The sequence below is a fragment of the Sinocyclocheilus rhinocerous genome, unplaced genomic scaffold (genome assembly GCF_001515625.1).
Source record: "Sinocyclocheilus rhinocerous isolate Xijiao unplaced genomic scaffold, SAMN03320098_v1.1 scaffold174, whole genome shotgun sequence".
Lineage (NCBI taxonomy): Eukaryota > Metazoa > Chordata > Actinopteri > Cypriniformes > Cyprinidae > Sinocyclocheilus > Sinocyclocheilus rhinocerous.
Genome location: NW_015646289.1, coordinates 1,499,348 through 1,514,934, shown reverse-complemented (window position 1 = coordinate 1,514,934; position 15,587 = coordinate 1,499,348). Strand labels below are relative to the sequence as shown.

At 39.5% G+C, this 15,587-nt stretch overlaps 1 protein-coding gene across 21 annotated transcripts in view; it reads left to right on the top strand.

The window, feature by feature from the left end:
- Positions 1–15,587, top strand: part of LOC107707252 (muscleblind-like protein 3) — a 63,045-nt gene that overhangs the window by 11,683 nt on the left and 35,775 nt on the right. For 18 of the 21 annotated variants that reach the window (XM_016511233.1, XM_016511232.1, XM_016511240.1 and 15 more), the window contains exon 2: positions 10,139–11,231. In XM_016511233.1, coding sequence (XP_016366719.1) covers positions 11,058–11,231 — 174 coding nt within the window. In that variant the 5' untranslated portion in view covers positions 10,139–11,057. Of the gene's footprint in view, positions 1–8,907; positions 9,986–10,134; positions 11,232–15,587 lie in introns of those variants that run through there. The other 3 variants (XM_016511223.1, XM_016511224.1, XM_016511222.1) reach the window with 3 other exon arrangements.

Genomic DNA, 15,587 nt, shown 5'->3' with positions numbered 1-15,587 from the left:
ATGAACATTATTTTGTGTATTTGGTGTAATGAAATGTGTTTATGTGGTTTAAGGTTCAAAAAACGCATTATTTTCCACATACTGTACATTATTGTTTCTCCTCTATGCCCCGCCTTTTTGAAACGCGTCGATTTTTACAAAGCTCATCGGTCTGAAAAGCGAGGTGTGCTCTGATTGGCCAGCTATCCAGTGCGTTGTGATTGGCCGAATACCTCAAGCGTGAGACGGAAATGTTACGCCCCTCACCATACTGTGATGATGCCGTGTCCGGCCGGAGCGACGAGACAAAAACATTAAAACCCATTATAAATGAGCAATTTGTTGCATCCAGTGGGGACATAATTACTGATTATAATGACTTATATAGTCACAGTCTGCATTTGTGATCGGAGAAACAACAAACAACAAGCCTACTCTACACTGCTCAAAACTCGCAAATTATTTAAATATAAAAAACGTACTTACAGGCTGTGAGTCAGAAGCGCCAGACTGTCCTTGCAAAGTTGGAACTGCCCCACTTTATAGAAACAGCCTTTGAGCACAGATGCATTGTAGGCTAGTCTGCAGGTTCAGAAAACAGTCCTCATCCTCCATAAAATGGCTGCACACATCTGAATATTTGGGTTGAAGTGTTCTGGAACAGTGTTGTAAATACAACTTAACCACTGATTTCTAGTCGTGTCCTCTTTTGGAAGGCCAAACAAAGTAGTTTCGCTTTCACAACAAAACACACATTGACTCCACAACATGGCAGCGGCGGCGGCAACAGCAAGAATAAAAGTTACACCTTCTTTCTTTGCGTGAACATTTGGGCAGTGTTATGCAAATCTTCCCACATCGTGACGTAGATATGTGGGAGCGTGTTAGAACGAGCCGTTTTAGGTAGGTGTGGCTGACTCTTAACTTTTATAAAGAATATCTCTTTGGATTTGAGACTTTAGTCTTTGCAACTTTACAGATCTTCTTTATGCACCAAGAGCTTGTAACACTCCAAAGAGAAAGGAAAATTTGAAATCGCATCATATGACCCCTTTAATATTCCATAGATTGCTATCTGCTATAAAAATCTGCACCAGTTGAAAAAAAAAGTACATAAAAATATCATCTTTGACAGCGCACTTGCTCCTCACATTTGTCTTGTTTCACCAGTTTGTTGTTGCAACATTACACTGAGCTGGGCATGGAAGAGGCTCAGCCCGTTGTAATGTGTCATGTAGCTCTAAGCCTATGATTTTAGAGTTTGTTTGTGCTCTCCAGAGCACCGTATGTGTCTCTGTCCTTGCCGTGAGTTTGTGAGCCAGCTCAGGCAGCTGCATGTTTTTATGAATGGAGGCAGTGGGGCTGTAATAAGCTGAAAGGATTATATATACTTAACCTAATTATTTTTCCCTGTGGCTGGGGGCTTTTCTCCTCTGCCAGTCTTGTCTCACGAGCTCTTCTGTCTCAAAACCTCTCTCCATCTTAGGCCCAGCACGTCTCCAACTTAAGTGGTACGAACTGTCCATTTCTTTTGGATTTTCTTTAGTGAACTTGCCGTTTTGGCTGTGGGGAACAGAGAACTATGTGTCCATGTATTTTTGCATTGCTTCCTTTCATTAAGGGAAGTGCACACATGGCTTAATATCGGTTACATTTGGGTCGTACTTCTGCATGAGATTCTCTGCACTGATCAGCCTTGTCCTTTAAATGTCATTCAGACAGTTTGTTCCCTGTAATGGCCAGGACAGTGTGTCTATTCATTAGATTCAAACTTTTAAAGAAGTATGCAGCCATCTAATACTGACTGAAACTCTTCTTGAAGGAAGGAACTAAAAAAGTGATTTTTTTTTAAGGATAAATAAACAAAGCTATCGATCTCCAAAATGACAAAAGCACAATAAAAGTGTCATTTAAAGTAGTTTATGTGACTCAAGTATTATAATTCAATTAAGCCATTTGATATCTTTGTGTGACAGCAAAATTTCTTTATTAATACTCTATTCGATTCCGGTGGATTATGAACTATTGCAGCCAGGACATCAAATCTTGAGAAGTGGATAAGTCTGATTAATGAACGAATCATTTTTGGCTGAACTATTCATTTAAGAAAAGTAAAAGATTCAAACATTTAAAAAAGCATGCATCTTTATTGATAAAACTCTTCTTAAAGGAACAGTCCACCCAAACATGTAATGCTGCCATTATTTTCTCACCCTCATTTCGTTACAAACCTGTACACATATAGTGAATTTCTGAAGGTTAACTGAGGCTATCAAGCTCCAATTTGACAAAAAAAGCACTTTGAAAGTATCAAGTAGTCCATATGACTTGCACAGGGTGAAATTTAAGTTGTTATTTGCTGATATTTTTCCACTCCAGTGCACTGTGAACCAGATCAGAGTCTTTGTGATCAGATCAGAGTGGCTTTGTAACTAGTCCAGTTTTGTGAACCAAATCAACCAAATTAGTTGAAAAGATCTGACTCATAAGAATAATTTGATTATGAATCAGACATCGCTACTTCTCTCATGAACACACCAAGGACACCTAGGGTGGATGTGAAGATTTCCAATGAATAATGACTTAAGATTTTAGTCTGTTCCTCACACAAAGCCATTGACTTCGTATGACTTCAAAAGACTTACAGAATATAGTGCACAAGTTATATTGACCTCTTTTATGATACTTTATGATGCTTTTTGCTGTTTAGAAGCTTGACAGCCTAAGTCTTCATTCACTTTTGAAAAGAGTGACCAGGAGAATCAGGTTTGAATGACATGAGGGTGAGAAAATAATGCCATAACTGGGTGTACTGTCACTTTAAATGAATTAAACAATGAATAAACAACTATTTGAAATCATATTAAAATGCCAAACCTTGTTAAAATCTCAAATGCCCCAAAGCAAGACTCTATTTCTGAGAGTAAGTGTGGCTTCAGTTTCATTTCTCCTTCTACTTTAGATCTGTTTGCATACTGTTTCACCTCAGCAGGATAAGCAGCGCACAAGAGACATTTAAAGAGACAGTTCACCCAAAAATAAAAAGCCTGTCACCATTTACTCACCCTCATGCCTCCAAACAAAAGAAGATATTTTGAAAGAATGTTGGTAACCAAGCCATTTTGGTCACCATTGACTTCAGTTGTATAGACAAAAGATATTTCTCAAAATATCTTCTTTTGTGTTCCACAGAAGAAAGAATGTACAGGTTTGGAACGACATGAGGGTGAGTAAATAACGTAAATGATTACTGTCACTAAGAAGCAATGCAAAGGTTAACTGTGAGCTACTGAACTCTCTCCTAGCCGCGAGAAATGCTGCAGTACAAGCTGCAGCAAGCAGAATGCATGTGGGGAGCATGAGCTGTGCTGGTGGAGCTGCAGTGTGTGCTGGTCATGCTGGGCTCGCCTGCATGCGTCAGCTCTGTGGTATGAAGGTTATGTTGTGGCGCTGCAGTGCGTTGGAACAGCAGACTCCTCTCTTTCCTTCCCTGACCTCTGCCAACTGACCCTCACACTCCCACTGGCGTCTCTGCGGATGAGCGTGGCTGAGGCGGAGAACCAGTTTCAATCATGCGTTGGTTCTGCATGTCATTCCAATGTAGTTACTTCACTTGCTTTTCAGGGCTTATTTGCAAACTCAGTGCCACATTCTGTTGGAGTGGCAGCCCGTATTATAAATGCTTGTCGTTTGAATGCAGCGACTGTTTGCCCGTCATCATCTTCCCAGCAATTCAAGGTCAGCTTTATGATTATATGCATGGAAGTGCCGCATTGTTCTATTTTCCCCATTCGCGTCCCAAACGAGTCATGTCCCAAAGACTGCAAGCTTCCATGAAAATAAAACATACGAAAGGCCCCGTGGCCTTTGGTTTATTTACATAAGCAAAATGTTGCACTCCGTTGGGACCTGAAAAAAGACACGTCTGCAGAATGTTGCTTTATCAAGCCACTAGTTTTGCGTTGGCTATTAAATTATATTGGTCAGCAAGTTTTTACTGTATTATAGTCTGTTTGTTTACCTCAATTTAATTAATTTTCCTCCTATTACACACAAATGATTGATTCTGTCAATTCGGTACATGAGTTACAGTGAAAGACTTCTTGAAAATGGTTAAAATAGACCTCAAATGAACCCTAAATGGTGTTTACTGTAGTGATCACTGTAATTATTGCACCTAGGGCAGCTGTTGTCATATTGATCTGTATAATCGATAATTCCAAGATCTAAGATTAGCTCATTCAGCAAGTGTGTCTCGAATAGACAACAAACTCTGGAGACTGCTTTTCTAGTTTTAAAGGGATAGTTCACCCAAAAATTAGGATGGGTAAATGATTTTCGTGTTTTTTGGGGACTTTCTTTGTTCTGTGGAACACAGCAGAAGATAATTTGAGAAATGTCTCCATGCAATGAAAGTCAAAGGGATCTGATGTTGTTTTGGACGCTAAAGACTTTTAACACGTTTTCTTCAACACTTATTTTACGTTAAACAGAAGAAAGTAAGACACGTATAGGTTTGGAACAACATGAGAGTGAATAAATTGACAATATTTTTATTTTTGATCTTTAATTTTGCGATGAAACTGAAGTAGCAACATAGATTTTCTTTTGTATTGTGATGTACATCCGAGTAAAACAAATTAGCGAGAGAGAAAAAAAAAATGTAGGGTTTAATCAAAATGATTAAATATTACGAGGTCAAAACGATTTATAAAAAATAAAACATGCACAGAAGTAGGGCTGCAACAAACAATTATTTTGATAATTGATTAATCTAACTATTATTAGAACAATTAATTGACTAATCGATGATTACTTCACTTATTAATCAGTAGACTTTGATTATTCAGCTTTTGTACAGAAAATTTTGTTGTAATTCTAACTAAAAGCGACACTGACTCTGATTTTTCATGTTTAATACTGCTTGATTTGAGGCTATCTATTATATGAAGTACTATATAAATAAACGTGATGCGACTGGACTTTACTAGAATGCTGAACTGCAGAGCTCGTGCAGACACCCACATCGCTGTAATCAGATGCATTCTTAACTGCTACTTTCTCACCGCTTTTGTTGTGTTTATTGCATTATTGAGAGGAAAGTGTGCAGCATATATTTACATATTCATCCAAATGCCCCAGCAGCTTCAGGTTCGGCAGTGTTTGCACTGAAGCGCTGTGTCTTCTTCTCTTGAATTGCATCCAGGAGGGCTGAATTACAGTCTTGCGCTACAGTGCCACATTGGTCAAACCACATTATTGCAGGCTCTTACATTAGGTCATTTCAGATCGAATGACTACTCGACAACAAAATTATTTGTCAACTATCTTTTATTGGCGACGTTGTCGATAATGTCGACTAATCGTTTCAGCCCTACACAGAAGAATCGTTTACAATAAGATCAATAACATACATTTACAAAATAGATTGAATTTCATGCCAACTTCAAGCATATTGAATATATCATTTAATTTAGCAGGAATAATGTTATTTCTCACAGACAGACAGTAGATGTGATTTTTGTTGACTTTTCAAACTGAGATGGCCCTGAACAGCACACTAGTGTCTACAAACCACAGCCAAGTGCTGTTAAAAGATATTTGTTTCTCAGATGCCTTGTCTTGTGCTATACATTCCAGTTATTGACTTTCTCCTTGATTCTTGTGCATACACATGCGGCACCTGAAGGACATTGCTACAAGTGCAATGTGCATACAGCTCAGTGACCTTGTAAAAACAATACACACTCGCCACCTCCACACTTCTGATATTTACAGCCTCCTTTGTAGATCTGCGCCAGAAACACGCACACATGTATGCCGTGCTGTATATCCTCCGCCCAGCCACCTTCCTGCTGTAGAACATCAAAGTAAACACAACCAGCACTTACACTAGCCTGTATAACAATTGTACTACATATAGCTGATGTTATTAGCATTGAGCACAAGGTTATTTGTCTTCTTGTCTGTGCATTAGAGATATTAATTCTCTCTTAAGTCTGGTTTTCAGAGATTTTTCTACCATTTTTTTCTCTCTTCTCTTTCCAGGTTTAGTGCAAGTTTTGCTGTGTCTAATCTAGCCTGTAAATTTTTCAGTAGTGTGTTAGTAGCTCTTTTCAAAATAGTGTGGCTTTTCCATTAACAAGCTAGTTTTTCCAATACGTGCATTAAAAACGCTGCATTGCTGTTTTTAATGTCATCGTGTATTGCATGCTCAGCCTGAGCAAGCTGAGGGAATTAAAATTCTGATTCTTGCATCGTTCAGATGGTTTATGAAACCATAAATAAACTGATTACAGTCCCTGGTATCATTGCATTTCTTTATTAGAGTAAAATGTTGGGGGTGCATGAGTTTTTTTTTTTATATTGGTATTGGCTGATATTGCATTTTAATTGTAAATGCTAATTTCCCCTATTTTTAAGTTTAGATTACCTTTACCTATCTAATGATCACTTCAAATTAAAATAATGTATTTTTCAATTTTAAAAATGGTGGAAATGGGCATCAATAATTAAAGTTGGCTTAAAATGAAAATTCACCCTACCTGTTTTCTAAATGCATGCTACAGATCTCATTGTGAACAATTCATCCATGCACGTTTCTTTAAAAAATTTGACATTGTAATTTTTAATTAAGATGTCATAAATCAATCTTCCTGTGAACTGACAGACTTTTATCTGGTGATGTATGCTGGACTTCCCCAATCAATTAGTTTGCACCTTTCTTACAATCGATTGCAAGCTTGCATTCAGATCAGCCTCCAACCAAACAAAAACCAGTGGAAAGTCCACAGCCTACACATTTCTTTCTTTTACAATAATCCATTTAACTCTTGTTAATATATTTCACATTACAGAAGAAAAAAAAATCCCACACACTCGCCACCTCCACACTTCTGATATTTACAGCCTCCTTTGTAGATCTGCGCCAGAAACACGCACACATGTATGCCGTGCTGTATATCCTCCGCCCAGCCACCTTCCTGCTGTAGAACATCAAAGTAAACACAACCAGCACTTACACTAGCCTGTATAACAATTGTACTACATATAGCTGATGTTATTAGCATTGAGCACAAGGTTATTTGTCTTCTTGTCTGTGCATTAGAGATATTAATTCTCTCTTAAGTCTGGTTTTCAGAGATTTTTCTACCATTTTTTTCTCTCTTCTCTTTCCAGGTTTAGTGCAAGTTTTGCTGTGTCTAATCTAGCCTGTAAATTTTTCAGTAGTGTGTTAGTAGCTCTTTTCAAAATAGTGTGGCTTTTCCATTAACAAGCTAGTTTTTCCAATACGTGCATTAAAAACGCTGCATTGCTGTTTTTAATGTCATCGTGTATTGCATGCTCAGCCTGAGCAAGCTGAGGGAATTAAAATTCTGATTCTTGCATCGTTCAGATGGTTTATGAAACCATAAATAAACTGATTACAGTCCCTGGTATCATTGCATTTCTTTATTAGAGTAAAATGTTGGGGGTGCATGAGTTTTTTTTTTTATATTGGTATTGGCTGATATTGCATTTTAATTGTAAATGCTAATTTCCCCTATTTTTAAGTTTAGATTACCTTTACCTATCTAATGATCACTTCAAATTAAAATAATGTATTTTTCAATTTTAAAAATGGTGGAAATGGGCATCAATAATTAAAGTTGGCTTAAAATGAAAATTCACCCTACCTGTTTTCTAAATGCATGCTACAGATCTCATTGTGAACAATTCATCCATGCACGTTTCTTTAAAAAATTTGACATTGTAATTTTTAATTAAGATGTCATAAATCAATCTTCCTGTGAACTGACAGACTTTTATCTGGTGATGTATGCTGGACTTCCCCAATCAATTAGTTTGCACCAAGGAGGGGGCTTTGTAGAAAACGAAGCGTTTGAGAGAGGCGGGGCATATAGGACCTACAATAATGTACAGTATTTGAAAAATTATGTGTTTTTTGAACATTAAAGCATGTCAACATATTCTGTTACACCAAATACACCAAATAATGATCTTTAAAAAAGCATCATATGACCCCTTTAACTAGATTGTACTTAGCTTGTTTTTAGTCACTTCTAGTGTAAATAACTACCTTTTCAATAAAATATCTTGGCTGTACTTTAACCAGTTATAAGTGAACTTGGCAAGCTACTTTCAAAGTGCTTTGCTTTTTCACTTTTCATTCAGCCATCCTTCTAGATGAAACAATATACCTTTCTTCTAGCGTTATCTGCTTTTATGCCTGTACAGTAACTACAGCTTGTAATAACTAGGTCAGACGTACACCAACTAGTCAGGTTGTGTTTCGTCGGTCCACTTTGCATTAATAATTTACTTAATCACACTGGGAAATCAGTTCGAGACATCTATTTATAACCGGTCCCATTGTCTCGGACAGTGTGTGATCGTTAGCTCTACAAGCCGTGAAGATAAAAATCATCCAATTTTGGAAAAAACGATGATTATCATCTCAGGAGGGGATTAGCAGTCATTGGGCGGGCGACGCTTGTACTACACATTAGGGTAATAGCGGCGTCTGCGGAGGGACTCAGACGCAGCGGCTGACGTCACGGCCACATGTTCTCTTCACGGATCACCTCTCCGTTCACCTGCCTACATATAAATGAGATAATTGGGCTTTCGCTTTGTGTGCAGGAAGCAGGTGTGGCTGAGGTACAGTGCTGCTCTGCTCTGAGACAGAGATGTGCTAACTTCAGTGCTGACGAACAGCTCAATGCAGGTCCGCGTTCCCGGGGGGGAGCGTCTTCATCGATCTTACTGTAGGGCTGATATTGGGGGAGGGTGCACACGTCAGCCTGCTGTAAAACCTACTTTCTGCTTTGCGCGGTGTTAGGTTGCGCTGGTTTAGTGCCTTTGTTCTTGTATTTGGAGGAGGGTGTCATTAATTCAATTACCATCTTCTCTCCCTCATTTTCTCTCCCGATCTCCCTCACCGCATTGCTCTCCTTCTGGACCGTCTGTCTGCGTGCTCCGATCACGCGCTCACCAATCCCCCCCACCCCTTCCACCTGCCGCCTCCTCCGTCTGTGTCTGTCGCTGTGAGACACGGGGACAGATATTATCTGCCTTAACCTCTCCTCTAATCCCCTCACTGTCTGCTTGTTCACCTCTGCTTTATTTGTTTTCATTTTCCTGTCCTTTTATTCGTTTATCCATCCCTCCCTCCCGCATCGGTTCAAGTGTGCTTGGTCATCACGCCATTGATTATTCTTCACTGTACTGTCTCCCTCTCTCTCAAGGGACGGCATATCAGCTGTCAGACCCACCCAAGACACCCACTCACATCCCCCTGTGGCACCGCCCCCTGTGTTTCACATCTCCACCCCACACACCTTCCCGTGTAGAACGAATGCGATAACCATCCATTCACTTCTCCTTTCTTTTCCCGCCTGTGATCGCCTGTACCTTGATAACTCTCCGGGAAAGCTAGAGAGCCACTCTCCTTCGGATTCAGCCAAGGAGCAATGCAATGACAAAGAGGGTGGGGAGACTAACGATCGATATATTAGGCTCCTCCTGATTGGCCGATCCACATTGCCCGGTTGCTTCGCAGCTGCTGATTGGCTGTTGCAGTGTTCCGTGCTCAGCAGCTGCAGCTATGGGGATTTGCCCTTCCTGTCGGCTGCCCTACTTCCTTTTTCAATCATAGAAGCCACGTTTAGATCCTGAACTCTGGGAGCATGCGATCGGCGCGTAGTTTATGGCCTCACTGTTTTGTTTTGAGCTGACTTTGTCTCGCCAGAGTCGTAAAGTGACGTTGCTGTCTCCCATGTGTCCGCGCTCTCTCTCTCTGTGTCCCTTTTCCTGCCTCCTCCCTCTTTTCCCTCCCTCCCTGTATCTCTTAATCAAGACACAGCCTGCCCTTTCCTTTGCATTGCTGCCTGCCTCCCATCTGCACTCCTCCTCTACCTCTCTTGCACTCTCTCACTCGCGCTTTCTGCCATGCGCTTTCAGCCTATCTCTGTTTGTCGCTCACCTCTGTATTCCCCAGTTACAGGTTTGCAACATAAACAGCTGCAGCTTTAGGCATTTCCTTTGTTGTTTTGAACTTTTGTCGCTTGTGTTTTATCGCTTGTAAGTGTTTCGAACGGGACAAGCTGTTTTAACTGAGTTTTGTTGCTTTTGTTTTTGTGTTTTTTCGCAAAGACAGGTCTCCTGCCGCAAAGGACTCTCTTAGAAGTGTGCGAGGACACGTCACAGTGCGATGAAAGGGACGCAGGGAGAGCAGGAGGGATGAGAAAGCGATTCAAGTGAAAGAAGTCTCGCATCACCATAAAGTGCCTCATCTGGATGCTGCGGAAGCCCTTCTCTGTGTCCGCTTCGGAGCGCTCTCTTCTCCGCTGACTTGTGCGCGTGCGCGTGTGTGTGCGCGCTTGGCCTTGACTTGGGCTATATTTCACCCTGACAGTCAATCAACCCATTTGCCTGTTCCTCGATTCCAGCTCCGCCTGCTCGCCATTTCACCTTTTAATACAAGGACGCCAGTCGATTAGTTTCCCTTTTGGGTTCTCAAAGTGTCTCTCCCTTCACTTCTGCAGTCTCTCCATCCCTGGTGACCCAGACATGCGAGTATCTTTAGGGACTGCTGTGCCTATGGCAACAGGGCAGGGGGTTTCAGAAGCCTAAATTTAGAGAAAGTCCATTTTACATCAATGCAAGAGGGTTATTTTAAACCCAGAGCTCCGGAGGGTGAGTCTAGACAGTGGGGCGACCACTGCAGACAAATACAAAGTGCCGCTCTACTCTACTTTTAATGCCTCGTTTTCCTGGACCGCAGCCGAAGATGCAACGCAGCATGTCACATTGACCTACTCCACCTCAGCACGCTCGATTCATCGCTCTCCCTACCTGACTTTAAACTGATCTCATATTCTCGTTTTACTTCCTCACTGGCTGATCAGCAGACTATGCCCCCTTCCTGTCCATAAGAGAGTTTGGTTTTCATTTCTAGACTGGTAGTCTGAGGATCTCCTTGCCACTGTGCTCATATTTTGCAGCTTTTGTGCTTCATCACGCCTGGCTGCCCCACCCCAGCCCTCCGCTCACCCACCGCTCGCCGAGGGACCGCCATGGCCGTCAATGTGACCATGGGTCGCGACACCAAGTGGCTGACACTGGAGGTGTGCAGAGAGTTCCAGCGAGGAACCTGCTCACGTTCGGACACCGAATGCAAGTTCGCTCACCCCTCTCGCACCTGCCACGTGGAGAACGGCCGCGTCATCGCCTGTTTCGACTCACTCAAGGTAACCCGGATGCATGTGCACGCAGACACTTGAGTTTGTTTTACTATTGCACTATGATATATTAACCATTAGAGCAGATTCCAGATTTTCAAATAGTTGTATCTCGGCCAAATATTGTCCTATCCTAACAATAGGATAGCTTATTTATTCAGCTTTCAGATGATGTATGAATCTCAATTTCGAAAAATTGACCCTTATGACTGGTTTTGTGGTCCAGGGTCACATTTGATGTTTTACTACAGATTTCATTATTCACACATGATGTTTGGTCATTTTGTCAGATATCACTAACACCTCCAGGCTGTTTTGCTGAGTAGTAATCTTTCTCAGCCTTAGAATGTAGTTTTTTCTGTCAGATTCAACCTAAGACACTGCAACCTCTGGTCATGGATTGGTCAATTATGATAAAAAAGTACTGTGATGGCACTATGGGACGGTCAACAAATGTTCAAGATGAGGTTAGGGATAGCAAATGTCAAAGTTTACGAATATGTCATTGACAAAAGCATATTGATTGACTACCAATGAATTTTGGCAGTGTTTTATGGTATATCCCAAAAAACATGCTAATGCCATGGGGTTATCTACAAAACCATCCATGGTCATTTTTGGTATTTTTGTGTTTAAATACTACTTTTCTTTGGAAGCATGATAAAGTCATTTTAGAGGGAACAGGAACAGTTCACGTGAAAAAAATTCCATTATCATTAACCCCTCATGTCACTCAACTTTTATGATTTTCTTCTGTGGAACTCAAAAGGAGGAATTTTAAAGAATTTACTGGAATTTACCTTTTTATGCCATGCAGTTATAAAGAATGGGAACTGAAGCTTTGATGCGTCAAAAAGTGACTTCATATATACTACCATTAAAAGTTTGGTCAGTACGTTTTTTTTTTTTTTAAATGATTACTTTTATTTGACAGAGATGCATCAAAAGTTACAGTACATACATTTACAGTATGTTACAAAAGATTTCTGTTCCCAATAAATCTTGTTCTTTTGAACTTTCTATTCTTAAAAAATGCTGAAAAATATATATCATGCAAATATTTAGTAGCACACTTGTTTTCAACATTCATAATGATAAATGTTTATTAAGCAGCAAATCAGCTAATTAGAATGATTTCTGAAGGATCATGTGACACGGAAGTCTGCAGTGATGCTGAAAATTTAGCTTTGCATAGCAGGAATAAATTATATTTTCAAATAGAAAAGTTACTTTAAATTGTAATAATATTCAACTAGATTACTAACAGTATTTTTGATCAAGTAAGTGCAGCTTTGGTGAGCAGTGAGTAGGACCTACGTCAGTCTGATTCATGAATGACCGATTCATTGAAAAGATCTGACTCAACTGACTGATTAATTAATGAATTGAACGTCATTAGTGGATCTAAAAAACTTTAAATTAATTTAGTTTCTTCCACAAAGCCATTGTACGGCATTAGAAAACTTGAAATATGGCACACAAGTCATATTAATTACTTTTATGATGCATTTATGGTGTTTTTATATGCATTTGGAGCTTGCAGTCCTCAGTGCCCATTCATTGTTATTGCTTGAAAAGTAACAGAACATCAGATAACATCTCTTTTGTGAATATTGTGAACAGAGTTTTAAATGAGATTTAAATGAGACCCTCGTTCTAAATGAATTTGAACATCAATGAGTAAATTACGACAGAATTTTCACTTTTGGATGATTTGTCATAAATATAAAGATATTTTTTGTGTTTTATCAATTTATAAGCTCACATTTGTTGTACCTTTTATATTCTGATTTGTCAATGTTAATCTCAGAAAGCAGCAGCACTCTGGACTGTGGCTCAATCAGGGCTCACATTAACCGTGGCGCTGAGCATTGAGCTATGATCACAGCAGATGTGTTTGTGTGTTTATGTCTCTGCGTATGTGTTTATGTGCAGCTAAAGAGCTAGACAAGGTCCTCTCTGTCTGAGTGCAGCAGCTGTCTCCTCCTTTATTGAGCTAGAATGTATTATTTGGCCATTTTTTGGCTGTGTGCAGCATGTGTGGGGGAGCTCAGGAGGAGGAGGAGTGAGAGAGAGAGAGAAAGCTACATGAGGCCTAGCAACAGCGCCGACTGACTGGATACAGTAATCCCTCTGAACCGTGTTACAGTTGTTAGCACTGGGCGCCAGTGACCTGTGTAGATTACTTGCTCATCCAATTGTTTGATTGTTTTTATCAGAACAGTAAACGCAGCCAGCCGTCACTAAATCAAAACTCAGGGTTAGATTGCTGTTATGACTGAGAGAGGGAGGGAGATCAAATAAAGCTAGAGGAAAATAAATGAGAGAAATCCTTTGTGATGTTTGTATGTGTGTGTCTCTGAGGAGTTTTAATGGTGCCTGCTGAAGTGCTAAGGAGAGGTGTGCTTAAAGTCGGCATGAAACGGAAATTATGATCGTCTTTTCTCCTTTATTGTGACAAATCTGAGTGAAAAGGGTTCTTGAACAAGAAAAAGCGTAGGGTGGAACTTGATTTGGTCTGTTCCAATCAAATTGATTGGATTGTTGTTGTTTTCTAACACATGAATAAAATATGATAGGTAGCACTTTATTTTACAATGCTGTTCCGCATGTACATACTGTTTACTTATAGTAATAACTGGGCAATAACTAGGTACTAACCCTGAACCAACCCCTAAACTGAATCTTAACCATTTAGTTACCTTGTATTACACTGTAAGTACACGTAAGTGCACATACTGTAAAAAAAAAGTGCATGAAATGATGTGCATGGATAAATAATTTATATCAAACACTTCAATATTCCATAAAACATAAGAATTGTCCATTTTGTTTTCTTGGTGACTTTAAGTGGCATTTTTTTTAGAAAAAATATTAAGACTTTCACACACAAGAAAAACCGAATGCCCATTTTCCACAAGTTAATATGATTCTTTAGGGTCTCAGTGAAAAGTCTATAACATACTTTGGTTAAAATTTCTCAATGGTAGTGTAAAACAACACCCTTTTTACCTTGTCAAAAACAGCTCTGTTCACAGCGAGCCGTTTCGGTGCATGTCCCTTTAATTGCTAATGAGCAACTGCTCACCCCGCCCCTCTCTTCCATGGGGTGATGAGCAGATCTCTGACTTTTAACAGAGACTGTTAACTTTAGCCCCATTTTGCTGCGGAACTTGCTAACTAGCACATTATTAGGAAAGGCAATTTGCAAAGATTCATGAACAAATAACATGTAAAAGTGAATTCTGCATCCTATGACCCCTTTAACATTTATGTATATCTTGTGTAATATCTCAAGTGTTAAGTGCAGCCCCCTTCAGTCATGATCATACTTTTTTTTTTTTATGTTAAAATATCTTCAACATGTATCTCCAGACCCAATCTCATCCCCCCAGGCCTCTCTTTCCTCTGCGCCCCTCCACAGCTCCACATCTCTGCTAATTTATCGACGTCCCCTAATGGCTGCTACTGTGTACTTCCTTCCACCAGCCCCTGCTCTTGCGTTTTTGCTGTTCATTGACCATTAATCTGGTTTGGTTTGCTTGAAAAAGTATCAGAGATGCATGAATTAGGCAGTCAGATGGTCTATGTAAATGTGATTCGGTTATTGATGTAGTACTGGTGCTGGCACAGGCTTCTGTCTGAAAAACTAAATCAGCAGGTACTGTCATTGGCGGCGTCTAATTCACATGAACATGAGTTGAAAAGCTATTTTTAGGAAATAGGACAACTAAATGGACACTGAGAGACACTGTTCCAGGAAGTACGTTTAATGGGGACATATCATGGAAAACAGGATACTTTTAGCCCTTTTGCAATAACAGAATTGATGTACCATGTGAATATTAAAGTGCACTACTGTTCAAATGTGTGGGGTCGCATTTTAAATGTTTTTGAAAGAAGTCTCTTTATGCTTACCAAAACTGCTTTCATTTTATACAGTAAAAACAGTAATATTTGAAATATTTTTACAACTAAAAGTAACTGCTTTCTATTTGAATATATTTTAAAATGTCATTTATTTCTGTGATGACAAAGCTGAATTCTCAGGATCATAACTCCAGTCTTCAGTGTCACATGATCCTTCAGAGATCATTCTAATATACTGATTTACTGCTCAGTACACATTTCTTATTATATTACTACTGATGCAAACATTTGTAATGCTTAATATTTTTTAATGGGAACAGTGCTACATTTTTTAGGATTCCTTCATGAATAGAAAGTTCAATTTATTTTGAAAATGGAAATTGTTTGTAACAAAATGTCTATACTGTCACGTTTGATCAATTTAATGCATAAATAAAATATTAATTTCTTTTTAAAAAATGATCTCACTGACCCCAAAATTTTGAACAGTTGCAT